Here is a 27,986-nt window from a genome sequence, read left to right as displayed (position 1 = left end):
TAATCAATTATATAAATTAAAATTTGAAAAAAATAATTTTATAGCATGCAACGAAAGCAGAAATCTAAAAATAGTTTATGTAACTTTCAGACCTAAAAAAGACACAGGTATGAAAAACATCAGTGAAAAAACCGATTAACTTTTAGATATTTAATAGCTTACATGTATAGACAAATACACACATAATAATAATAAAAACACGATATAATTCACACAATCTTAAAGAACTTGAACATTGGCAGCTGATAGGCGGTTGGTGCGATAATACAGAACAGTTTGATGCAATGGTATGCGCATTGGCGGATCACAAGTTCAATATCAGTTCACCGAAAACATAGAGAGCATGGCGAAACAGTTAAATTCCTGGCGTTTCAGAAGCGTCTTTCCTCTCTAATGTTAAAGCGGTTTTCTCTTCGCAGGCGATACTTATCCTCTTGCTCGCGCGCTCTGACGTCACATCACAAACAAAACAGATCATATGTGAACAGTCTCGATTGACGTCATATTTTGGTAAGTTCTATTGTCAATACAACGAGCTTGTCAGCAAATGCAATTTTAATTAAACTCAATTTAAGTGCAATAGCACATGGAGTAAAATATTTTGTTTACCAAACCACTAAATATATATTTATTCAGCCGTTTTTACAAGAGACACATTTTTATTTTCTAAATTGAGAGTTAAAAAAACAAAACTTAGCTGCTAACATGTATAAAATTTTTTTCAAAGATATTCAAAAAAAAAAAGTTGTACAAGAGGACGTTAAGAAATACAAGAAAATGTTAGATTAAGTGTATTACGAATATGTGTTAAATACACATAAACATTATTCTGTAAAGTCATTTTTTATTACGAAATGTTCAAACAAATTAAAATACTGCAAATAACCATTGAAAAAAATGCATTGATCATCTTGAACTATACACAGCTGCTCTTAAACTAAGCATGTACGAAAAAAAGATAATATACTGTCCACATCGGTCTGGAAATACGGCCGTTATTGTTCACACAGAATATTTTGTAATTGCTTTCCAAACTTCCAACTTCCAAGGACTTCTGGTGTAGAAGTATAAACTAATATATTGGGTGTTTTTTTCTAGGTAAAGATTTGTGTTCAGGTAATAGCAACCGTTCTTCAATTACAATTGGATTCCTAAGAAAAAATGAAAATTAAACGATATAAATGAAAGAAAGAGAACTGTATGAATGTATTCTGGAATTATTGTCATATACACATTTTTAAATATGTTCTACCTGCAGATGTCTTGGGGGTACTGCCGGCGGCTGATACATTCAGCGGCAAAGTTTCTTTTCCAGTTGACTCCTTTATAGAGAATTAAAATCGATGGTAATTATATGTGATATTAAGAAATAAAAACAAAAACGAGAGGCCCAAGGGCCACATCGATTACCGAAACAATGGGTCTTGTATAATTCTTTTTTGAAATGTTTGATTATAAAACTCTCTAAAAATATCATATAAGTCTCATGTATTCCAATTTTTGACAATAACTTGAACAATCCATAAAAAAAGAAGCTTACTTTTTTGGACGTCATATCTCAGATCTAAGATGCATCAACTAACAAATCCTATTCTTTTATATCTCAATGTATTACACTATTGGGTATGAAAACCCCTGTCCGTATATAAATTCCTTGTTTTTCCATGTCATCCCCTGTGTTTTTTCTGTCAGTACCTGAGCACCCCCTGTCAACCCCATGTGCACATTCTCTTTGTGCCACTGTAAGCCTCTGTCACCCTGTATGCCCCTGTCACTCACTGTAAATTACTGTATTTATCTGCACATACCCATTTCATCCATTGTAATGTTTTTAACTGCCTGCTAAAGTTTAAAATAAGTTTTTAATTATGTTATTGGGTTGTTTTTTTTTTCAAATATATAATTATCTAGCAGTTTATAATGCTAAAGGAACATATCGCAATCGATGATTTTTGTTTTCAGCCATTGTTTCTATTTCTTTTCTGACAAATTATGAGAGAGAGAGAGAGAGAGAGAGAGAGAGAGAGAGAGAGAGAGAGAGAGAGAGAGTTGATTTTTTTGGAGGGGGGGGGGGGTAAGTCCGGACCTTTGAAACTTTTAACTTTTTTCAGTATGCATAATTCAGTTTAGTAATTCATATGCATTACTGTACATGTATAAAAATGTCCTCATACATATAACGCAATGATAAAGTTCATGCAATTGTGGATATCTATATACAATACCAGTTACGGGTAACGTAAAGACACACCTGCATGATCCTAAAACAATGTTCTGGTTTTTAAATTAGAAAAAAATACCCAACAAATATTTAGATTCGATTTAAAAAATGAAAAAAAAAATAAAGAGCAATACATCTTAATTTGGATGACCGTGTCAAATAATGTTTCAAATTTAAAGTTCTTCCTTTTCATGTTTGAAATTCTTAAAACTTATGAATCATTTTTTTTTTTATTTTCTGTTTTCTTTACGTGGCAGACAGTGACAGAAAGTCATAAGGGGTGTTTTAACAAAATATTGCATAATTCTTTATCACAACCAAGCATTCAGATCTTAGGAAGTGTGTTTATATACAAGTACACGCGTGTCTATCACTTCACTGTTCCCAATCTCGCTACCGTGCAGTGAAAATTGTCAAGAAGGTTTGTGTACAATATCTATTAAATAATCACTGCGGGAGCACCCAGATCTGAGGAAGCGTGTGTATATACATGTACAACTGTGTCTCATTTTCCCTACCTCGCTACTGTGCACTGCAAATTGTTAAGACGGGCTGTGTACAGTTGTTATTAGATAACTACTGACCGAATGAAAAAAAAAGTCAACAGCCTCTCCTTTGAACACTGATACATCAATCAACCAGTTGTTAATCATATGTTTTAAAGTTCTTTGATCAATCAATCTAGTGTTAAAGAAAACATTGATAGAGTGAAATTAATTTGATCGCTCTAAATTAATCTACACAATGATGAAGACTTGGCAATGGGGACATTTGGATTGCATGTTAACCTTTTAGAAAATTAATTCCCGGATAAACTGTTAGTAAATTGTAATTCAAAACCAATGCAAACTCTCTCTCTTTCTCTCTCTCTCTCTCTCTCTCTCTCTCTCTAAACTCCTACAGTTATAGAAAACACTAGTACATTTACATGTATGTTGTGTATGTTCTTACCAGGTCCACGTATTCACTTGCAATAAATAACATTTTTTTTATATCTTTCACTTTGCAGTAAAATAAGAACTGATGTTCCTGAGCGTTAAAGGACCACATGCCCTGATGGCTTGCAAAATAATCCCCGCCCTTGCCTAAGATTTACCAACCGGTTAATCTCGAGCCTTTAGTTGTTAGCAGGATTATAAAAATATTCATTAAAACATATCAGTATTGGTCCGGTGGTCAAGATTTTCAACAATTTAGTATCGACACATCATAAAATGCTACATAATAAACTAAAAAATTGCAGCAATGCAGTCCTTTTTCTGAAGATTTTCAAATGTTTTCCATATAGATCTCTACGTTTTACTTTCAACACTCCTTTCGGCCCCAGTATTAACGATCTTAACAATTTGCAATATTCACTATGTGATATAATGCAATTTTGTGTGTAAATACTGGCTTTTCTGTTGTTGTTATACTTGAGAAAAAGAAAATTAACACACCTAAGTTTCACTTTTTATAATTATCTCCCCCGTCAAAAAAGGTTCTTGGCTTTTACTGTATGAATTTGGAATTTCCTTATCATAAAAAGGTTTATTAAAATTTGGCTCATAGGTTCAAGAGAATAATTTAACAATGTGACAAATTTACAGACAGACGGACGGACAGACGGACGGACAGACAGACAGACAAACTAACAGACGACGGACAGCAGGTGATCAGAAAAGCCCGATTGAAAATTGGATCAAGTGAGCTATAAAAAAAAATAAAAATCAATACTTTTTAAAAATCAAATTAATAAAAGAAATTGTATGTTGATAGTAAAATTCACAAAATACATGTACCTCAAAAACTCTTTCCTATTCAAATATAGAACAAGATGCCTCATCTCCTTTGTATGTATTTTTTTTCTTGTCCACATCCCATTTTGTCCACTACAAGTCCTCTATCTGCACTTAGTTCTTGCATTCCTTTTCAAAATCAAAAGTTGGATATGAATATATAAGATTCAAGAACTACTGAAGACAGAACTTACTTATCCCCTCCGTGCCCCGAAGACGCACGGCTGAGGCCGTGCAACAAGGGACGCCAAATACGGCGGTCGCTAACAACAACCTGCGCCTCTTTCCATATACGCCTTTCCAGTTCTTCTCGGTTGTCTTTCTTTCTCCAAATGTTCTTTGACCCTTTTTGCTTTTTTTTCTTTTGGAACCTAGACACAATACACAAGAATCAATATAAAAGTCAACAAGATATCTATATTTTAGTAAGCATTTCTCTGTATTTTATCCAGGACCACATGTCTCTGAATCTTCTTCCGAGCTGTTTATAATAGTCACGTCATTTTTTTTTGTTTTTTGTTTGTTTATGTTTTCTAAAATGGAATAATAATCTTAACAATTTTCTAGCTGCTGCTGGTCTATGCCCTCTTAAGCAAATGTAATCCCATTTGCCCTATTCCTGTTCTGACAAATAGACAGTTTGTAAAATACATTTTACTTTTAGAAAAAAGCAATTTCAAGAAATAAAAAAGAGTGTCATGATACATTTTCAAAGTTTCAAAACATACATACATTTAGGCAATACATCAACAACATTGAATGACTTACTAACCTATATATATATATATATATATATATATATATATATATATATATATATATATATATATATATATATATATATATATATATATTTTTTTTTTTTTTTTTTTTTTTTCATTATTCATAATGCAAAAACAACTTTAAAGTATAAACACAGTTATGCATGTAGGTAACTTTGACTTATATTATAACTGCAAGAGTTGTGAGAATTGAAATACATTTTCAATATGAATAAATGACAACACTTCTATTCTTTATATATTTAATAGTCAAAGTGGTTACTTACCCTAATACAGAGATTATATTATTCCATGTTGTTTCACGGAAACCGAATATCTTCAAACGCGAACGCGATCACGAGTTGTATGATGCACACATAGTAATGTTCATAACAAGCAAAGTCATTCAATGATTTAAAAAAAAAATATGTACATTGAAATAATGGGTGTGTACCTTTAACAGATAAATGCAAAACATCACATACTTACATCTTGCGTTGACATATTGTCTTCTCTTTTAGAAATTAATTAAACGTCTGGCGAATATATATCTGTTTTTATGCAAGCTAAGATTTTAATGCTCTTTAAAATGTACCTTTGTTACATTTGTTAGGTTGTGTGTGTTTCTTTTCTTTATTCATTTCATTACTAATTTAACAGGAGAAATGTAAGCACTAACCTATGGACAAATTGTTGGCGTCCGATGTATCCACATTAATACAGCTTGGTACACATAAGACTGCCAAAGTATTTATTCGACTCGTTGCCATATATTTTTAATTTATATAGGTTATTATTAATTTGGAGTAACAACTAAAACTGAACTAGGCATACTATTTCAAGATAATTGTTTAATGTAATGTCTTGAATACAAATCAGATAATTATCATTCAATTATTACACATTTCATTATCATTTCATGAACCAAAAAAAATATTTCAGTTTAAAAAAAAATTGTTTGGCCTACGTATCCAATCGAACGGGACAGACTGACATGGATAGAGTATGTACTATAATTAGTATTAATTTCTATCTCCTAAATAAATCTTCTTACCTAAGTAATACATACAATTTGTATATCTATTTTTTTCTATATTAACTTTTATATATATATATATATATATATATATATATATATATATATATATATATATATATATATATATATATATATATATATATATATATATACTCACGTGTTTTACACAAGTCCCCTTGATAATTAGCATCACATCCAGTCAAACAAGTCCCGTTGATATCGGAACACTGGTTTACGTCATGACAGTGTCCACATGTTTCATTGCAGTCCTAACCATACGACCCTATGTAACATGCTACAAATAAAATGTCCTATCTGTGTAAGAATATGTGCTCAAACTTATTCCATTTTAGCGTTTTGAACAGATTATCGGATCAATAAAGTAGCGAATTATATAAACATGTAATGATAAAGACCCTGAAACGTACTACTACACCACACGCTCGCTGCACGCTCGCTAAACGGTTTACACGAAACGCTGAACGGTTTACACGAAACGCTGCACGATTTGCCCGAAACGCTAAACGATTTACACGAAACGCTGAACGGTTTACACGAAACAATTCTAGCACGAAACGATTTGCTCGCTTTTCACACGCTTTGGACACGCTGTTATCCTGATCGATTCGGGTCCTCTCGGATTTTTACCCTGACTCTGTTAGTAAGAATTAATTTTAAGAAAACACGAAATAAAAGAAATATTGATATTAGAAACATATATGTACATAAGTATTGAATTGATTAATTAAATTAATTTGGTACTTATATTTAAAGCAAAAAATTATTTATTCACAGAATTAGCCAAAAATATTACTTCTCTAAATATATTTATTGCTTAAAAGAAATATCCATGATTCTTATAAGTTCCGTAAATGATAAAAATTCCAGAGAAAAAAGTTACCGTAACACAATATTCAATACCAAAAATGAAATCCGTATGATTACAAACTGAAATCGGTTTTTCAGTATTCGGCGGGATTTGTTTTTTCTTCTCACATTAATATTTTTATTGGTTTCAGAGAATACTATGAAAAAATTCTAACTGTAAATAAACTTGTAATTATTTACATTGATAATTTTGAAAGTTATGTAAAATAAAATTAGTCACATAAGCTATAAGACAACCGATTGATTTTTTTTTATGTCGAATCATTCGCGTAAATAAATGTTCCGACAATAATATCACAGAGAAAAATCAATAAAGAAAGTTGTCATTACTATTTTGGATTTCGGAAAGAACAAAAAATAAAAAATGATTTAGATTTTTGTCTCAATATTCGTATACATTACCGGCGCCCCGCATAACGGCGTACAATATATCTTTCATAATCTATTTGAATTAAGTACCATGCATATAGATTTCCATAATAATTAATTGCATGTGTACATTTTAGGAAAATTTCAGTGTGTTGATTACTTGTTGTTTTCCGTTATCAGCGTTTAAATAATTAAGATAATAACTTGAAGAAAATTTTTTAATCGGGATTCAGAAGAATTTACTTCCCGCATTTTATAGAAATGAACAGTATATTTTCTTTCTATGTTTACATTTAATTTTGTTCAAATTAATGTTAACCAATCTATCTTTGAAATTGTGTGCATCATCAAATACTGATTCCAACTACCTTGAAGTCTTAAATTTCTATTAGCTATTGACATAAAAAGAGACGCGTGACCATCCATTGAAAACGAATACACAGAGTTTGATTGACAGGTTCAGCCAGGTGCAGGTCTTACCCGATGTCCGAGATTATGTGTACTGGTTGTACACAGCTGAATAGTCTCAGCAACTAGTCTTCTTTCAATACGCGTACTTTTCTTTTGTTTGTTAAAAATTAATTCAATTTTGTTAAAAGTTAAGTATATCATTTCTTATAGATTTTTTTTCACGAGAATATCTCAAAGGAGTTTTGCCAATCAGTTTAAAGTAATGTTTAACACGAGCGCTATTTTGAAACAATGAAATTGTCAGAGAGTTCCAAATGAAATCTGTTGAAAGTTTCACACGGTTCTCGCACGCTTTGTATTTGCTAATGTATATAAAAGTTACATAAATTTTGTTCATCGATCAATGAGTCAAACAACCACCCCATGCATATTCGAAAGATTTACATGCACACTAGTTTGCACTGTACTCTTGCAATTTACTTTTGTTACAATAGATTCCTTCATAGCCAGAAGCACAGCCCGAGGGGCATTTTCCTGTTTTCTTGTCACAAGGAACTTCATCTTGACAGTGTCCGCACGAATAGCTACAGTTACTTCCATACGTTGAGTCATCACATTCTAGCAATGAAGAACCCTTTATTCAATGGAGGTGCATTTGGTATTTGTTTACAGCATACAATTACATTGAAAGAAACATTAAAATCTACGTAAGGTATAAATAGCCAAAAATAAATTTAATTATGAATAAGGTGATGTTAAAATCTATTAAAATGTTTCAAATATAAATAAATGAGTAATGAGAGTTTGATAAATACCTTCATTACATAAGGGTAACTTCCATCCCCTTGAACAACCTCCTTCACAAACACCGGTTTTACCGTCACATGTCTTTGAAAAACAACCCTCACTGCAGTTTTTCAAACAATTTCTTCCGTATAACTCTTGAGGACATACTTTAAACAAAAAGTGGTAATCAAAATTAGACAGAATAAAGATATTTAAATAAAAATTCTTTCGATTAGAATTAATAGTATATTCCTGATTACTTTTAATCTCTTTATGTTGGAATTTTTTCTTGCTTGGCATTTGACCAAACAATTTTTATATGAAATCATGTAAAAAACATTCGATATGAGTAAGACCTTAACCTAACACATATTTTATCTTATATAATCCGGGAACGCAAATAAATCATCAATGTTATTGCTAAGATGTATCAGTGTGCATTGTGTTGCTGGCTCTACCTCTTTTACACCTTTTTTTATAATATCCCGCCTCACAGCCATTGCGACAAGTCCCGTGAACAGGGTTGCACTGTTCTCCATTCACACAGTGTCCACATTCTTCCGAACATCCGGCCCCATACATGTTGTTCTCGCATTCTACAAAGTACATGTATGTGTAAGTGTCTACCACAAAACGTTGTCGGACGGGATGCGTATTTCATCTCAATATTATGTAATTTATTTATTTATTAATGATTAATGACTTATTAACTGGTTGTGAAGATGCATTGCAAAAGTAAAAACATATACTTAAATATCATTTACTAGCGTTCCTCAACACGGTACCGGAGGAATCAAGTATCTTAAATTCACATTGAGATCAAGGGTCGCCATTTTTACAGGTAAAAAAAAAAAATGCACTACTTCAAATTACGGGGTTGGTGGTTAGGTTTGAAAAAAAACTATCTGAGGCAAGCACAGAGACGATATTATTATCAAATTGCATGAAGAATTTCATTGTACAGCAATACATACCTTCTCCACATTTTGGACCTCGATATCCGTCTTTACACCCAAAACATTCACCAGTGTCAATGTGACAGTTGCTGTTATTACATTGAGCAGGACCCGACTGGCTACACGTCGGACCAAAATAGTTAAGTGGACACCCTATAACATAACAAATGGTGACGTTAGATAGGAGAACTAAAACGGTACATCATAACGTATTAGGTTTGTTAGTGGCTGTCTACAAGGATGTTTTGGGTTGTTAATGCCCATAAAGAGTGAGGTGAATTGCCAATAAATGCTGTTTTTTTGGCGAGGAAAAAACATGTTGTTAATAAGAACACCAACAAATGATATTGAGTTTGCATTTTTGTCGTATAAATGTTTTAATTTGCCTAAAAAAAAATATTGATTGGGAGGTGACACGCGCTATCTAATGACGTCGCATTATTTCAGTATGAAGTAAACCAAATCTGTATCCTGAGAATAAAGTCGTCATGGCAACTACTTGCACCTACTTTTATTGCAAATACTGTTTTTAAGGGTCTAAAAATATTGCCTCCACGTTCTTGACAATAATCGCTAGAAACAAGCAAATAATCTAGAGCACGTACACGTCCATCACATATATAGAAAAAATATATAAACATATATAAACAGCAATTGCTTAATTTACATTTTTCTTTGAAATGTAAATAAAATGAACTAAAGATGGTTAACAAAATATTGTGTTATTCATTATTTTGAAAACTTTCATGACTAATCAAACATATTTGGTTTTTAATGTGTTTAATACTGTGTTCAAGCCTTCGTTAACTTAAAATAGAAGGTAACATACCATAGACCTCGAATTCACACAGTCCGTTGTAAGCATACCGCGAGTAGCCAGGAGGGGGTCTGCTTGATGTCCTATTGTTGTAGTAGATGACGTATCTACCGTGGTGAGGACAGTTCAATGTAATGACAGCTGGTATATTTTCTTTGGTAAAATTTTGGTTGTCCATAAAACAGAGAACACCGTCTTCTTTATCCGTCGTGTTTGATATGTACACCGAGAATCCTAGGAATCTAGGTACATATCCTTGAGTCGGGCCTTTAAAATGAAGAAAATGGGTTATACATATTTTTTTTAAGAAAGAGACACGAAATGTCGGCTATATATCAAATTTAACCGTTCGTTTAATGATAACAAATTGCACTCAAGAATTTTACCCCAAGATATGTTGTCTGTTCTATAATATATTGTGATGTGATTGATGCCCAGGACGGCTCCAAGGTCAACACGCCACTCAGCTTCACGTTTTTTATTTGCAGACACCGTGCATTGGTGTCCAGTATAAGAGAGGTCTGTTTTGAGTCCATCAACAGCCTTGGAAGCGTTTGCAGAGTATCTTAATGTCTCATCAGCGTAGGGATGTAACTGCCAAGTACTCTTTTTTAAAGCTATATTTTCTGAAGAAAAAAAGAAATAAATGAAATATACCGTGTTATTTGAAACAATATCATGATAGAAAGTAAATAAGTACGTACTTGCTCATGGTAAATTAAATCATATCTAAGTATCATTTTCTACCGGAAATAAATTTTTAATCAAAAAAATGTTATTGACTTATAATAAATAAAAATCCTTATACATATCTGATACATTTATTTTTATACCCAAACTAAAATAGTAACCATTACATTTTCCCATTCTTATTTCGTTTATTTTTAAGCCGGGCTCTGCTGAAAGCTGAGTCCTGGCTGTAGGCAGGCAAATCGCCAATGTTACTAAAATAGCACAACTTCAAAAGTAAACAAAAAACCAACAGCGTCAAAGTAAAAGCTTCCGCTATACCAAATAGTTACACAAAGAGCCACTTTTTGTTAAAAGTGTTTTTTTGTTTTTTCGTTTTTTGTTTTTAATTTTTAGATAATTGTCTATCATTTTAGTTTTCTTATAAATTACGTGTTTTAAAAACAAAACTACGCATTTTGGACACATACAATGGTCATGAATTTCCATGAACTACTTTGCAGCGCATTGAAGAAATGGGGATTGCATTAATAACGCTTGTTGAAAAATTCAAGGCAGCAACTTTTGTATTATTTTCTACTAGACAGACATATCTCTCTCTGACGCGTTGCCGACAATAAAAGCTTGAAAAAGAGAGAGAGAGAGAGAGAGAAAGAGAGAGAGAGAGAGATGTTCAGTCTTTACTACACAATATGCATAAAGACACATCAACAGAGACCAGCTCTCACTACCTCAGAACTTTGATTCATAAAGCAGTGCGATGCAGTAGTTTCAATTGCTTAAAATATGATAAAAAAAAATGAGTAAAAATAGCAAAACATTTATTAAAAAAATGCATGTACATATTTTTTAGTTCTTCCACATAAAAGAGTAATTTATGATTGCGAACAAGGATAAAAAAACCCCAACCATTTGCAACTTTTGATGTTCATTGTACCTGTAGATTTTTTCATGCAAAGCGAATTAACGCCTCACTTTTTTTTTCTCCATTGGTTCAGTTTTCAATCATAATGAGTATTCAACTTAACTCATGTATATTAGTCAAAATAGCATTGTATAAATTTGTCACTTATTTAACTGAAAAAAAAAATTTTATTCCAGATTTTAGATTTTGATTTTAAAAATCTCCTAAACAGAAATTATATCAAAGTTGGCCTGATCACAGCTTTTAATGTATTTATGTGTGAGACTAGACTGTTGTCCGTTTTTTCTAGAACGTAAATCTTGAGATAATGATAAATTAGTGTAATCTTTTAACGTTATCAAGGTTATTCAATGTGTCAAAATATCACTTTACAGTGATCTAAGCACATAGATTCTTCATCATGCCAGCGACTTCCGCGTTGTACAGACCCTCAGTTCCTCAGTTTCTTAGTTTAAAAGCAACTAAACATTCTAGCGCAAAACATACTGTAGGTAAATGCAATCAGTGGTAAGGTAAACAGAAAGATTGTCTTTATCATCGTTTGTGAGAATACCTGCAAATTAAAACGAAATGAACACACATTAACAGAAAGAGGTAAAAACGCTTTTTATAAACAGGAAAAAAAACAAATTATGATACAAATGATTATTTACTGTACACTCGTGTATCGGTGTGTGTGATTTAATAGTTTTATTTGGCAAACATTGGCAGTGGCATTGTTAGAATGAAAGAATAACAATAACAAACCGTCAGAATAAATGTTCAAATTGCAGATTAATAGTAAATATTGGCTTCTTATCATATATCTTTGAAATGTGTGGACGCTTCTTTTGGTTCAAATTTCATAGCCGACCATAGCATAGCATAGCATAGAGTAATATATTGATAGAGAGGTTTGCTCCTCTCTTTTGGGTAACAAATTTATGTCACCTCCTATCTTAAGATTTTGAACCATATATTAATTGTATTTGTATATTTATATTAAACAATGCCTAATAAACCTATATATCCAAAATGTTAAACGAAAATTATATATTTACAGAGTTTAGTTAGGGACTATAATTTGTGGTGGACGGTTTTCAAGAAGAAAATGAACAATTTTCATAACTCAAAAGTTTCAAAGTACTGTTAGATTAGCCTCCGAATTTTCAGCACAGACTAAATTTCCAGAGTATTTGTGTGTTATGATATATTTATTTTGTTCTGAAAAACATTTTTGATCAATAATTTGATATTTCAATCGATATTTTTGGCATATTCAGCTTAGAATTCAAAAACTAATTAAATTCGATTTTTTAAAAACTAAAATAAGCTTATTTTAAGTGATATCTCAATTTTTTGAGATGTGACACCTAATTTTTTACTTTTATATGAGACATTAAATGTATGTCTTTTTGTATGCAACGCTTGGGGGGGGGGGGGGGGTGGGGGGTAGGGGAACCATTAATTTTATTTTTTTTCATTTGCGTTTTAATTTGATTACTTCAAAATTTTGTAACAATCTTTACATTTGCTATTGTTTTCATTATGTACTGGCATTTGAAGCCATCAGTAAAGCAAGTTTTCTTTAAACTTTGACTTGGATATTACTTTAATAATCACTACACGTGTTCAACTACTCATGGGTAATAAATTGAACGGATGTGAAATGTTAAATAGATGAGGCCCAGATTTTTTGAATATTTGTAGTTCCAAAAATGGAAATTTTTTAATGTGAATGCACATTTTCGTGTAAATGTAATGTATATTAAAACAATAATGAAAATCGGTTCTTATAGGAAAAAATATCTTCCTTTAATATTTTTTTTTTGATTATGGGAAGGGGTTGTCTGCGTGTTTGAAGGGGAGGGGGGGGGGGGGGGGGGTTCTTCCTCCATCTAACAATTTCTTCATTAAAAAAAGTCAAACAACTAATCAGAAACAAAAAAAAAATAAACTGCACTCACCTTTACATTGGTTATTTAATCCAAAATTAAATTTTGAGACGAAGAAAATCACAACTGAAGAAGCGTTTTTACTAGATCAGGAAGTAATATTCACTCTCGTACCACTCAAGCCAGCGTAATGATTACCTATAGAAATATGGGATATACAACACGGGCACTATAGAAATCGTAACATCATTTTCTTCGAACTCTAAACACCCTCCTTTTACAGTTATATGATTTTTTTTTTTAGATATTCCTCTTCTTAAACTGACATTTTAATTAACTTTTCTATTCAAAGTAACATACGATGTTTTGTACAAATTCGATATACACTGTACCAAAATACATGAGTCTGTATCCCAACATATACAGAAAGACTAATTTTTTGAAAATATTATATAACGTGCATTTATAACGATAAACATACAAAATAAAATCTGAATGCGTAAAAAGTATTTTATCAACTGAAATTAATGATATAATGTTATATACAGTGAGCAATTATTCAACATTCTAATAAGTATTTTTTGCGAAATATATTTTCTTAACATACAAAAACCAAGGAGAATGAGTCGGTTTTATTCTTAATACGATAATACAACAAATACATGTAAAACAAATATAAAAAAAAGAAAAATCCGAACAAGTGATTTTTTAAAAATCAACTTAACGAGGCCGGGTCTAATTTGTTCTGCCCTAGATTTTTGGATGAAACTTTTTACATGAATTTCTACTGATATAATTATTATTTTAAGATTAAAAAATAAGACATTTACCACACCGTATGTTTAGGGGATCATCTCAAAGTTTGTTAATATTTAACGTAGGCCCCTATGGGATTTTGCTTGAAATGTATCAATTTTGCATATTTTTTACATTTTTTCAAAACTTCTGCCCTAGGGATTTTTTTTTTCTGTTATACATATTAAAGTTATTGCTTAAAGGCATCAAATGGTCAAATAAAAAAACCTTTTACCTCCTGGTTTGTTCCAGGGGTCTTATCAAAGTTGATTTTTGTATGCCCAATTTCCCAGATTCGTCAGATAATGGCTATTTTTTATTTGACAAAGGCGGAAAAGGTGATCTTTATAGTATTATTAAAACATTCAGACATATTTGAGTAATAAAAAAAAATATAACATCACATATTAGGGGTCATTAATATAAAATACATGGTTACTGTCTTGAAATATATGAATTAAGCTATATTTAGGCGGGTTAAGAAAACGTGACAGAGGGCTAGGCTTGCTAGACCCTCTTCTCGTTTTCGACCCGAGCCCAAATATAACTTATACTTCGAGACATTTATGTTTATTCCACAATATAACATTATTTTTACGCATCAAACGAGATATTTTCAACAATTTTCGCTGAATATCTGCAGTTGAAACTATCACCCATGGCGTCAACCAAGCAAAAAGATGACGTCACAATACAAATGAAACGCTGCGCGAAAGCGTGCGTACTCGTTCTGTACTCGGCCTCGTTAAGAAACAGGAAAAATCAGCGCCTTCCTCAATGTTTGGTGGTGGTATCCGTGACAATGGCGTGTTCTAATCTACAGAGCATTTTTTGTTATAAGATTATGAAGAAATGCATCCGTTCCATGATTGTATCAGTAAAACGTAGAACAAAACACAAATTATGTACTTTCGTCATGAACACACACTGTTATCATGATTAAGTGAAAGCGTTTGAAGTTTTTTTTATATGAATTACGGCACATAATAAACTGATGTGGTGCAGTGGTTTGTGAGAGGAATTAATGAAAAGTTAACAGACAGATGGACAATCGACAGACTGACGGAAAACGGGGGATCAAAAAAGCTCACTTCATTATTCGTTTTATGTGAATTAAAAAAAATATGCAAAACATTTGTTTCTTCACATATATAGTTAATGAATTTAATAAACATTCAAATATCGATATCTTCACGTGTTTTGTCTATAACAAAACTACAAGTCAAGTTTCGTTATTATTTTCCAACTACATGTAAATATTGTCACATCGCCTAAAATGCGCAATTACAACATCATCATGCACGTGGTGTCCTCGCCTTGCGTGGCTATACTTAGTCTGCATTGCCTAACAAGTAATGTGTCAAATGACGAAAGTAACCTAAATATTAAAGTTATAAATGTATCGTTTGAAAAAAAACCCATAGTTAACATACATCCACCTGTAAAAAATGAAACATATAGATATTTAATTCTGTTGAATGACGGAATCGTTGCAATAAAACCGAATACATTTAATACATACAAATTATTCTATTCATAGAGAGATGAGACACAATTCTTTACATGGTTATCACATTGACACAGCTTCATTTATTTCATCTGTATATTAGGCTTCCATATCATTGAAATCAGCTGGTAAAAAAAAAAATCATGAACTTTATTGAATATCGGAATCGGTGAAAAAAACTGTAACGAATAAGTTAAATTCATAAAAAATCAAATCAGATCGCTTCATAGATATTATCAATTGCAGTATCATGGTATTCGGTTTCCGCTATTGCAGTATCGTTATATTCGGTTTCCGACAGTTCGCAGTAATATTCTGACTTCTGTGAAGATGACTCTCCATGACACTTAGGACCTTGAATATTATCGTCGTACTGAGAGGAAACGTCCTCTTCATAAATATTTTCAGTTGCATTATCATTGTATCCTGTTTCCGGCAGTTCGCAGTAATATTCCGACATTTGTGAAGATGACTCTCCATAACACTTGGGATCTTGAATTTTATCGTTGCACCGAGAGGAAACGTCCTTGTTGTTTGGCTGTTTTTCTGAAAACACATAATTATGCATTGATTCAATAAACACGCCGTTGTTTGATATCCACGTTCCATTCTAATATCGTTCATTTAGGAAGAATGGGTGGTCAACAAAATACCCATCAGAATGTCTTTGGATTTTTAAATGTGATTTTTAAGCTATCAACTATTGAGAGTATCATTTAGTAAAACATTACATGTATATTTATTAGCTTTAAAATAATAATATATTTCTATTTCGTTATTCAGAACTCTTTTTTCTGAAGGAGATAAAGACACTCTAAAATGACCACGGCCATCCAACCCTCTTTAATTGCTTTAATAAATATCAGCTTTGGTTTTAATCAACCTGATGTGGATCTCTATCCTAGATTGCATGCATAATTTAAATTTTATCATGCACTCTATGCCATTCATTTTTCAGTTGGGATATTAAGTACTCCAATTTCGTATACGTTTTGTAACTAAAATATTTTTTACAAAATTTAAGTTTTATTAATATGTTACTAACCACGTTTTCATGATAAACTTAAAATCTGAAAATTAGAATTAATTTTTACAATCACATTTTGTTTGGTAAGCAAGCCTTTTTGAAGTCTACTTTAAATGCTGTACTCTACTCACTTGAATTTTGTGATACTGTACTCGGCATCTGATTCTTCTTTCCACGCCGCCTGTGTGATCAATTTAATATTTAAAAAAAAAGTATTAAAGCAGTTATTATTGCTTGTTAGTTTTCTAGAAAAAATTATAAATTGATAAAAAACAATTCAAATATACCTAAAGTACCAAACAAAAAGTAATCAATTTGAACTGGACATAAACGATTTTTGTATAGAGCATTTCATAATAAAACATACATTCTTATCCTATATGAAGTGTGTTTAGATAAAATCAAAGAAATCATTGAATAATGTAAACAGTTATTTTGAAATTGTAATGTAATGTATTTCTTCAAGGACATTGAGTAATGCTAATGATTATTGAACACCCCAATTAATAAAGTAATGATAATGCTTTACTGTACAATGTAATATTCCCCAAACCTGGCCAAAATAGTCTTCATCTAGCTTATACATGTCTGATATACATGTACGTGTTTAAATGTGCACTTCAACAAAAATACCTTTTGTATACTATGACAGTCACTGCAATCGCAGTCAACACTACTACTGATCCCCCAACAGAAATAAACATGGTCATGTATCCGCTTTGATATCCTCTAACGCCATTTTCTTCATTTTCCTGAAATGAATTATAATTAAAGAGAAAAAGAACTGAGAGAGAGAGAGAGAGAGAGAGAGAGAGATTTGTTCTAAATTTGCACTAATTCAAAATATAAAAGGTAGAACGACAAAGGGAAAACGTAGATGAAAGTATAACGTAGAATTTGAATTGAAAATTGAAAAATTAAAAAAAAATAAAGTACTAGTATTAGAAATACTTTTCTTCACAAAAATAAACCCATTGTTGTTAAAGTTGGCAAATTATGTTTCTTGTATAAACAGCACGATCGATAAATAGTTAATGTTGGCACTAGTATCAAACCCTCTTTGATGAATACGCCAAGGAAGTATCAATGAAAATCAGATCTGCTTTCAAAAGATACCCGCATTTAATACATTTGTGTTATGTTCTAAAAATAAACATGCAAACAACAACATTATTTTTTGGCGTTATCTATATTATCATTATTGACTCATGCACTGATATACCTGTTTACAGTTTCCATAGTCACACCGATGCTTGTAGCAAGAACTATTGCAAAGTAAGTCGCAATTGGGCCCGTAGTACACTCTTGGGCATGCTATATGAAAACAATGTTGATATAGATACACGTATAAACGCAGTTATGATGTATTGTGGTTTGAAATACATTCATTGGCATCTCTTTTTATACCTTTAGTATTTCATTTCATTTTATTAAGGTAAATATATTACCGAATGCCATGATTATACATATAAAATACATTAACTAAAATAAAAATCGACATTATCACAGCACTATGCAAGTCCAGTCCATTAGAATAAATTTGTTGAAAATTGTTATCATATAGATTTCATAACATACAAATACAATTTTTTACCTAAGGATAGCCCAAAAAACCTTGTTAAAAAAGCTTGTTTCCAATGGGGTCCCTATATAACAGTTCGGTTAATAACAATCAAGTGCACTACATATCTACATAATGGAATTTAGGCAGGATACTGAAAAGGAATATACCTTATAATAATGCTTTGAAAAATGACATGTTTCCATTATTATTCTTATAACTTAAAAGGACTTACAATACATAAGATAAACATGATATGTTACGGTATGCATTTTCAATGAATGTTCTGTTATGAGAAATCGAAACAAAGGTCTTAATCCATTGGATTGCTTTGGTATGCTTTACTGTGCATTGAGATTTGAACAAACACACCTAAGTGTACAGAACTCTTCCAAACATTTCAACCTAAAACTTTAAAACTTCTTAAAAATATATGTACAAACATCAACTAAAAAAATTAAAACAACTGTTGATATGCAAGAAAGATGTTTTGATGTAAATATATTTTTTTCTTTCTATGTTCTTTCAAAACCGTAGTTTTTTATACAAATATCTTTTGAATCAAAAGAATTAAATTTGAAAGTATTGTGTAATTCAATTCAATTAATCTTACAATATATGGCATCAAAACCGAGTTCAAATTTTGTTAAATGATATGCTATGGGATGTTATTTGCTAACGAACTAGAAGTAAATGATACAAAGACCTTAAACAACTGTTATATGGGATATAAACTTACAGTAAACTTTGAACTCATTGTGAGGCCCAAAAATTAACTGGGTGCCAAAGTCTAGACACTTTAATATGTCAAAATGCTTGCATATAAGTACATGTAAACCATATATCATAACATTTGAGATTTTGTGAATAAATTAAAATGTTCTCTCTGTAAAACTGGTCTTTTGATATTTTCAGATCTGATAATATGCCATGTGATGTTCCATTTTATACATGTTGAAAATTCCTATCCGGTTTTGAATTATCCCTCTTTTCGTAAAATTAAACGAACACTTTTGTCAGATGGGTTTAGCTTTACCAATGAGAGGCAGTACCAATGAGAGGCAGAGTCTTAAAGATTGGCTAATTTGGAAGTAGATACATTGAAAAAGTCCACACCGACTTAATATAATATGACTTAATATTTATAAGTATTACTATTAGAATCCAAAGGCGATAATTTTAAGTAACAGTCATTAGGGTTATTATGACTTTTTAATGTGTTTTTTGATGCAGAGTTCGAAACATCAACGAATGACCAAAAACCAGCAGTCATCATCAGCTATATTTAAGTTAACAACATACAAAATTTTAAAGAGGAAATCAAATAACTAGTAATATATTTAATGTACTCGCTATCCGCTTCGTTGTCGGAAAAGCTCGAAAAAGCGATTGGGCTTTCCTAAAAGCTTGCATTACAAAAAAACAATTTACACTGGAAGCATGTGTTATTTACTTTAGCTGCATATCTGTAGCTTCCAGTCTGAAAAAAAAATCAGTTTGAAGACAATTCGATTTTTTCAGACCGGGAGCTACAGGCTATAATTACCCTTTAAGAAATATATCTTTATTATACATATTAAACCACCTAAAACATATATTATATATATGAATATAAGAGAACGAAAGAATTTCAAAAAAGAAAATATATTCATTTACAGGTATTTCAGGATTTCATTTTATAAACTGTATATTTTAAAATGTCCATAAAACAAGTACGACGATTAATATTTACATTTTCCAGAAGGTATTTTTTATTAAAATAAAATTATCATTTTGATTTTTTTCGCTTGAATTTAAACTATTTGTTTTATTTATCTCTCTATCTTACTTATATTGCAGTACATCCCATCATATCGAGCCCCACATCCCTCAGGACACGCCCCCGTCTCCTTGTCACATAACTGTCCTTGATAACAGTGACCACAGTTACTACTGCAATTTGTCCCATACGTTCCGTCGTCACATTCTATTATAAAAAAAAATATCCATACAATTGTTTCTTATATCGTGAATTTTTTTTTATGTTTTTTTAAATAAACTTTATCCTTCATTTCATCTCCTGAATGTCAGTATAAACTGTTTGCATATATTATTCATTTTTTGATAGTTCTGTACATATTTTGTTTACGTACGCCCAAAAATAAGTAATATCTTTATAGCAAGATGTTGACTTCATAAGATGTACATCCTAAACAAATATTTCTTTTCAAGTAAGATATTCCACATGCTTAAACAAGACGATGACGTCACTTTGTGGCGATCAAATTCTAAGATTATTATGAATGATGAATATTAACCTTTCAACATATGATTAAATCACCTTTATTACACATGGGCCATCTCCATCCGTCAACGCATCCTCCATCACACTCTCCAGTGTTTTTGTCACAAGCCATTGAATCTTTGCAATATCTACTACAGTCTTGCGAACAATTTTGTCCGTATTTTCCAGCTACACATTCTAAAATCGATTGAAAATGTAACATTATATGCTAGTTACTCTCATATTTTTTTTCTTAATACGAATGATTATGAAATCATGATAAATTTTACAACAGGCATTTATTTAGGGTAACTTTCAAAACCACCATATTTATCCAATATGTTAAATTTTTACATCACTAGATTCTTAGGTCAATTGAATACTTTTTTTTTTATCTGGGAGTTAAATTTAACCAATTCTTTCTTCTTTTTTCTTTTTTTATAAACGAGTCAAAGTCGAAAATCTAATGTGTTTGGAAAAAAAAACCTGAACTATTTAATTGCTTAATTTTCATATTTGCCTTTGACACTCTATTTTTTCCTTTTTTTACCCTTTTGATAACGTTTATTGTTTAAAGATTGCCATAAAGTAAAACAATATCTTTCGTTTAGTTGATTGAAATCAAGCCGTTTTATGCTAAAAATACAAAAAATGGCGGGAAAAGGTAAACTTTATGATTTCATATTTTTTAAATTGTGGGCCCTTCAAAATTAAACATATTAATATACTTCAAGTGTATATCTGTACAAAGAAAACAAAGAATTACAGTAAAATGATGATGTTCAATTAAGGGGGCCATATTAGGCTCAACCCATAAATATATAGTCCTCCAGTGTAAATGTATGCTTTTTTAATGAACAGTGTTCATTAAAAATCTGTCCATGAAACTAAAAACATGCATGACTTCGCCCTTATGTCTTTTGTGAAACGCAATTTTGGTGTGTTGCAACAAAGTGTATTGCATCAGAAATCTCCACACTTAGGATAACATCAGCAGTGTACCTTTCGTACATACTGGCGACATCCAACCACTCATACAGCCACCTAAGCAGGCTCCAGTCTTTCCGTTACAACTCGATTCATTATTACAATTCTCACTGCAGTTTTGCAAACAATTAATTCCGAACATCCCCGAAGGACACTCTTAAACAAAAAAAAAAAAAAAAAAAAAAAAGAAATAAGAAATTATATTCAGTCTTTCAAAATTGTTATTCATTTATTCGATTTTGTAACTTGAATACACTAGACTATAAATATTTAATGTCATGTTTTTTTCCCTAAATTTACATCTGATAAAAAGTCGTTGTAAATCGGAAATTTTAAAACGAATCATGCAAAGCTTAATAACATAATTGCTTTTTTTATTACGAAACAGTGATTTTAATGTTTACCACGTAGATGAAATAAAAAAAAAAAATACAAAAAATAATGTATTAATTTTGCATATGTTTTACATGTAATACACATTGTAATTGTCTTTTTACCTCTTTTGCATCTAATATCATGATACCCAGCCTCACACCCACTGTGGCAAGTCCCGTTGACATGGTTACAATGTTCTCCATTCAGACAATGTCCACATTTCTCTGAACATCCAGCTCCATACGTGCTATTCTGACAATCTACATGTATGGTGATATACTAAATAAACGAAACTCTGTAAACCACTTTTTTATCAGTTAAATTAACGAGGGATAAACATGTTCGTACCGAGTAATAACCGCTTCTAAGCATCCGTTTACTACGCAGCAATGGTAGGGCGTCCCGATGCTAAAATACGGCTGGAAAACGATATTTTTTTAATCATCGTAAAAATACTTTGACCGGGAGTATTTCTTAAAATCTATGATACATTTATTGACACCGATGTTAAACATTGCATTTTATGCATTTTTGTGACGTCATATGTACTTTGTAATCTCGTGACGGGCGAGTCCTAATAATGCGTATGATCTATATAAATTGCATCGGTGCAGGTGATTAATGACATTAAATCATACATTTTTTTTAATAAAAATCATTTGTTAAGTCATATACTTTGAAGTTCTTGCTTGGGAAAGAAATATATATTTCGTGTATGGAAGATATTGTTGAAACATTCCACAAAATCATCAAAATAATGCACATTTTTACTAATCAAAAGCGATTTACAAAAAATTGGGGTAAATCCGTAGGTTTCCCAGACACGATTCACATTAGTACTTATATTTTCTACCAATATTACGTAAAATATTCTAAAATTGTGTTGATCTTTCACCTGCGCCAAGCTGGTTTTACATGCATAAAAATTTCTTCATTCAGTTGTTTACACGTAGCAGGGAGAGTCTCCAAACCACTAGTTTATAAATAGCCTTTTACTTAAAACGAAGCTTTAAAACTGCCGATTATTTGATACTGGTTTTTAATAAGAATGAATTCTGTACGTCTCACATTAACGGCAGCATCTGTGTAAAGGAAACATGCGGTATTATACTGGTTTGATATAATTCACTTTTAACGTTCAGAAACATTCCCTGAGAACTATCGACAGGAATGCAGATCGTGACGTCAAAGTTAAGTATGACGTCATATCGTATGAAGTACAGACAAGTGACTTTCTACATATCGCTGTAAAATCAATCGGGAAGCCTTAACATGCCCGCGTAACCTAAACGAATGCAAATCTTTTGAAAGATTGATTCACGGCGATGATTAGTCACAAGGGCAAGGCTCTAAAAATTTCGCCGTATATTTCTTGAATGTGAATAAAATTGTTTTACAGAATACTAAACTATGCAACTCATTTGCAAATATTCACGGCGGCAGGGAAGCCGGTTTTAGATTGCAATGATTAATGTAACGGCCCCGAAATACTTCAGCTTATTTCACTGACCTATTCACTAAACAATCAAAGCTTGAAGATCGGTGCTGTAGTTTTATCTGATTTTCAAAATAACCAAAAATTGGCATTTGGGAGGTACTTGTACTATCACCTTTTTTCAACTATGCTTTAAATGACATATCCATTTGAATGGTAAACATGATTTTTTTCTCTAATAATCAGTTCAATGATATACTAACGTTGTTCACAAGCCGGCCCCTGATATCCATCTGCACACCCAGAGCAAAGACCGGTCTCTATGTGGCAGCGACTGTTGTTACAACGAGCTGGACACGGCTCGGAACAGTTCTTGCTAAAGTATTTAGGATTCGGGCAACCTTCATATACAATATAAACAAATATGCTTAGCTTTCTTTTTTTAATTTTAGAGTTTGTATTTTTTCTACACTATATTCATCAATCTGTAATTTAACTTTTAAAATATAAAGACAGTGTAATGCAATCTTAACTTACCATATACTTCAAATTCACACAGTTCGTTGAAAGCATATTTGGAGTAGTAGGGTGGTAAATTCGTTGATGTCCTGTTGTTGTAGTAGATGACGTATCTACCGTGGTGAGTACAGTTCAATGTTATCACAGCTGGAATATTTTCATTGGTAAAATGTTGGTTGTCCTTAAAACAGAGAACCCCGTCTTCTTTTTTCGTCGTGTTTGATATGTACACAGAAAATCCCAGAAATCTAGGGACATATCCATTACGGGGACCTTTTAAAAATTATGTAAATCCAAATCACAACTTGACTTATTTTTCAGTTAAAGCTAAAGTGAATATGTGGAATGCAAATGTGTTTCTAACATTTTAATGCAAACATCTTGGTTTAGTGGATTATACTGCGTTCTGTAACTTCTTACTGAAACTCTAAAAAAATCTTTAAATCTAACTAAAAAATATGAAACAAAATAGTTTAATAAAGGGAATCGAAATTATGCTGACATAACTAACATAATTTACGCTGTTTTCCGCTAGGTTAAAACAGTAGACCTGTTTAAAATAATTGTTCAATTTTAGTAGTTTCCTAAAAAATGGTTTTCACACGGAAAAATATACCGGACAGTAATTCTACCCGTAACATTGTTTTTCCTAAAAACAAGCTTCTGATTATAAAATAAAGTTTAGTATAGAAAGCAGCTTTGACAAAGACTATACCCTCAAACTGACCGTGTAACCCAGCTGCCGAAAGTTCTGATGCATTATGAAACGTCTCTTGATTAAAACTGTTGATAGTTGACAAGATATCTTTAAAAAAAAGACAGCTAGAGAAAGGGAGAGAATTAGATAAAGAAAGAAGAAGAAGAAGAAGAAGAAGAAGAAGAAGAAGAAGAAGAAGAAGAAGAAGAAGAAGAAGAAGAAGAAGAAGAAGAAAGAGAGAGAGAGAGAGAGAGAGAGAGAGAGAGAGAGAAAAGAATATTTTGTCATGTCTTTTGTAACAACTGGGCATTTTTACTAAGGTTATTAAAGCGACATATTTTCAGTGTTATTTAAAGAATGCTTACCCCAAGGATCGTTGTCTGTTCTATAGTATATTGTGATGTGATGGACACCGAGCATATCACCTAGGTCAACACGCCAGAGGGCTGTCTTATAGTTTTCCTCGGATATAGTACACTGATATGCCGTAGCTTGAAGATTTGTTTTTAACCCATCAACAGCTTTGGAAGCGTCGTAATTCCTATATTGATAGGGATGTAACTGCCAAGCCGTTTTGTGTAAAGCAATGTTTTCTGAAAAACAAGAAAACAGTTAATTCAAACAAAGAGGTTTGACAAATTTCATCACAGAGAAAATATAACAACGTAGTCAAAACATATTCGAAGCAGTTAAGTCCACGTTAATTCCACTGTATGAGAAATGAAATAGTAATTAAAAAAATGAAAACGTAAAATACAATTTAACCGCTTTCTTGATTAACTATTGCTTTTAAAATTGATTAATCATTAAAACATCCCCTCTTAATGATTAAACATTGTAATGAATTAAAGAACAAAGTGTGTTTTGGGACCTGTTTTAAATGGTAAAAAAATTTGAGAAGGGTTGAGCATAGAATATAAGGAAATAAATATAAGTTACAAAGAAGAGTTATTTTACATATAAACAAGTGCTCGTAGCTGTATGAATAACACTCGAAAAAATGGAGGTAGGAAGAGAGATTAATAAATACCGTAAGTGTATACAATCACTGGTAAAGTACAGCACACTATAGTTTGTAAAAGCATGGCCTTTTCGTGTTTTTTTTTTTCTAAAAGAAAAAGAAAATGACGATGCATATCATAAATATACTTGTGGGCCCATTTAAAATAAGCATACTGAAATATTAAATAAGTGTTCATATGGATTTCTAAATTGATGCTGTTTATTTCTCCGAAATGTTGCTATGAATGCTACCAGTAAAACGAAATTAAGGTATATTCTATAGGGTATAGAAAAGTTTAAAACTACAGCTTAACCATTGTTCCAATATATATCGCAAATGCCACTCAGGCAATTTCAAAATAGAAAACAATGTTACGATTGCAAAGATGTGTGTTGAAGTATATGCTTTAGATAATTTCCATAACAAATGTTTATTATTTCTTACTTTGAGACAAGAAAACATTTAACAATAATAGCATTGATATGGTTGATATCCCGCGATACATACTTGTCAGGCTGTTAAAAAAACAATGATAATCTTTTTTAATGTATTCAGCAAAATATGCATTTAATGGGTCCGAAACATTTGATTTATCGACTGTTTAGATAATTGAAGAAAAGTTTTTCGGTTGTTTCACTGCACCATTTTTACTTTAATCGATATCTTCCCCAACCGGTGCTACTTAATGGTCAATATTCATCAAGTTTGTGAAATGTTATTCCAATAAACAATTTATTAGAGATTTTTAGTCATACGAAACTTATAACGTGTACTTATACCGGTATGCGTTCACGTTATAGCCGTAAGCATAAAATTACTTTAGTTATGCGTAATACCGGAAGTGCTTGAAGAAGCAAACCAGCAGGGGGATTTAAGGTAAAAAAGTTAATTAAGTTACTTGCTAATCTAAAAAAAGTTACGAGTAACTGAGGGTGATAAATGCACGTTTTTGAGATTTCTAAAGAAATATGGGACATTTAAATCGTGAATTCTTTAAACAACTTTTCTTCATATTTTTAAGTTTGTTTACGATATTTACTAGATTTGGACAGGAAATCTACTTTATTTGCTGGACGAAGGAACACAAACACAATATTTCCATGCTCTACTTCTAATTATATGTGGGGGATGGAGGCTGGAGGGGGAGGGGGTGTAATTCGAGATTGTGAAAGAATTGAGTGATTGTCACTTCAGTAACTTTTAAAGGTAATTATCCATACGTCACAAAACAACGTAAAAACACGTGTTTTTACGTCTTATCCATGCCAGATCTAATTGAGACCTGAACAATGTTTAAAAAAAAACAAAAACAAAAAAACCCAAAACAAACAATACAAAAAACAAAAAAAGCTTACTTTAAAATGGATTTTGAACACAATCTGTAACTGAAGTGACAATCACCCAACTAGCGTACGGTCTGCGCATTCTAACCACTATGTCTAACATTAACACAATTAAACAACGGATTACATGTTTCCGTATTGTTCAAATTCATTCACTTATACGAACAAATGTTTTTTGGATCGCAATGGTCGGCAAATACATATTTAACGCTAAAATCCTGCAATTGTAGCCTTCCGCATATCGAATTATATTTGAAACTATCCACTTTACCTCTAAATTCCACGGACCAAACGGTTAATTCCACGTAGCTTAAACTTTGATTACTTAACTCTTAAACATTAAGCTCACATCCGGCTAATAATCGTTTACTTCTTACATTTAATGCAAAATCCCAAGTTTTGTTTGGGGTGTTCGACATTGTAAGACTAACCAATCTGCATGCCGCCGTAATACATAGCACATGTGTACTAACCTATAATAAAAAAAACATAAGTGAAATGATCCAGAAACTAACAAAGATTTACTATCTGTAACATAACTTTTAGTCGACGAAGCTTTTTTTCTTCTCATGTGAAATTGGTGTTTCAAGTAAATATTTCAGTAAAGTGTATGAACCTTTATGTTTTGAAAATGAGAAAAATGAGGTGTTTTTTTTATGATGCTTAACAACAATAGACTGCTACAAAGGTGTTACATGTAAAGGCATACGATTTAAGTAATTTTTTTTTTAAATGACTAACTTTAAACGATAAACCCTTTGTGTTTTAAACAAATTCTGACGCTATTGCAAGTACAAACAGTGTACACAATTTATCAATCTTTTTAAAAAAAAAACCCCATAAACATGTATAACAGCAATTTACTTTGCAAAAAAATGTTGTTTTTTTATAATAAAAATTTGTAATATCCCAGCTAATGTTATTTTTATTGTTATTCTGTGGTTGATGTTGCGTAATTG

General features: G+C 31.5%; 2 protein-coding genes and 1 long non-coding RNA gene across 4 annotated transcripts in view; all 3 read right to left on the bottom strand.

The window, feature by feature from the left end:
* LOC105342635 (cell death abnormality protein 1) overlaps nucleotides 1-25,785 on the bottom strand; it is a 93,209-nt gene extending 67,424 nt beyond the window's left edge. The window contains exons 1-12 of one of the 2 annotated variants that reach the window (XM_011449627.4): nucleotides 25,712-25,785; nucleotides 25,047-25,274; nucleotides 24,003-24,257; nucleotides 23,729-23,866; nucleotides 22,153-22,290; nucleotides 21,671-21,811; nucleotides 20,726-20,866; nucleotides 20,234-20,371; nucleotides 18,067-18,158; nucleotides 17,478-17,596; nucleotides 16,976-17,025; nucleotides 14,255-16,363 (exon numbers count right to left, since the gene is read on the bottom strand). In XM_011449627.4, coding sequence (XP_011447929.3) covers nucleotides 16,032-16,363; nucleotides 16,976-17,025; nucleotides 17,478-17,596; nucleotides 18,067-18,158; nucleotides 20,234-20,371; nucleotides 20,726-20,866; nucleotides 21,671-21,811; nucleotides 22,153-22,290; nucleotides 23,729-23,866; nucleotides 24,003-24,257; nucleotides 25,047-25,274; nucleotides 25,712-25,766 — 1,827 coding nt within the window. In that variant the 5' untranslated portion in view covers nucleotides 25,767-25,785 and the 3' untranslated portion in view covers nucleotides 14,255-16,031. Of the gene's footprint in view, nucleotides 1-14,254; nucleotides 16,364-16,975; nucleotides 17,026-17,477; nucleotides 17,597-18,066; nucleotides 18,159-20,233; nucleotides 20,372-20,725; nucleotides 20,867-21,670; nucleotides 21,812-22,152; nucleotides 22,291-23,728; nucleotides 23,867-24,002; nucleotides 24,258-25,046; nucleotides 25,275-25,711 lie in introns of those variants that run through there. The other variant, XM_066067377.1, reaches the window with a different exon arrangement.
* LOC136273808 (uncharacterized) lies at nucleotides 737-4,732 on the bottom strand. The gene is made up of 3 exons (XR_010712058.1): nucleotides 4,003-4,732; nucleotides 1,253-1,322; nucleotides 737-1,151 (listed from the first exon to the last, which is right to left on the bottom strand). It is a non-coding gene; the product is annotated as an uncharacterized lncRNA (long non-coding RNA).
* LOC136273531 (uncharacterized) lies at nucleotides 7,919-12,197 on the bottom strand. Its single transcript, XM_066078087.1, has 7 exons — nucleotides 12,128-12,197; nucleotides 10,413-10,652; nucleotides 10,039-10,293; nucleotides 9,228-9,362; nucleotides 8,712-8,849; nucleotides 8,283-8,420; nucleotides 7,919-8,085 (listed from the first exon to the last, which is right to left on the bottom strand). The coding sequence occupies exons 1-7, from the start codon at nucleotides 12,177-12,179 to the stop codon at nucleotides 7,919-7,921; spliced, it is 1,125 nt and encodes a 374-aa protein (XP_065934159.1). The 5' UTR covers nucleotides 12,180-12,197.
* Nucleotides 25,786-27,986: the final 2,201 nt, after the last annotated feature.

This window comes from Magallana gigas, chromosome 1, assembly GCF_963853765.1.
Source record: "Magallana gigas chromosome 1, xbMagGiga1.1, whole genome shotgun sequence".
NCBI classification, from domain to species: Eukaryota; Metazoa; Mollusca; class Bivalvia; order Ostreida; family Ostreidae; genus Magallana; species Magallana gigas.
Note: the sequence above shows the minus strand (reverse complement) of the source record. Positions and strands in the feature narration are given on the sequence as shown.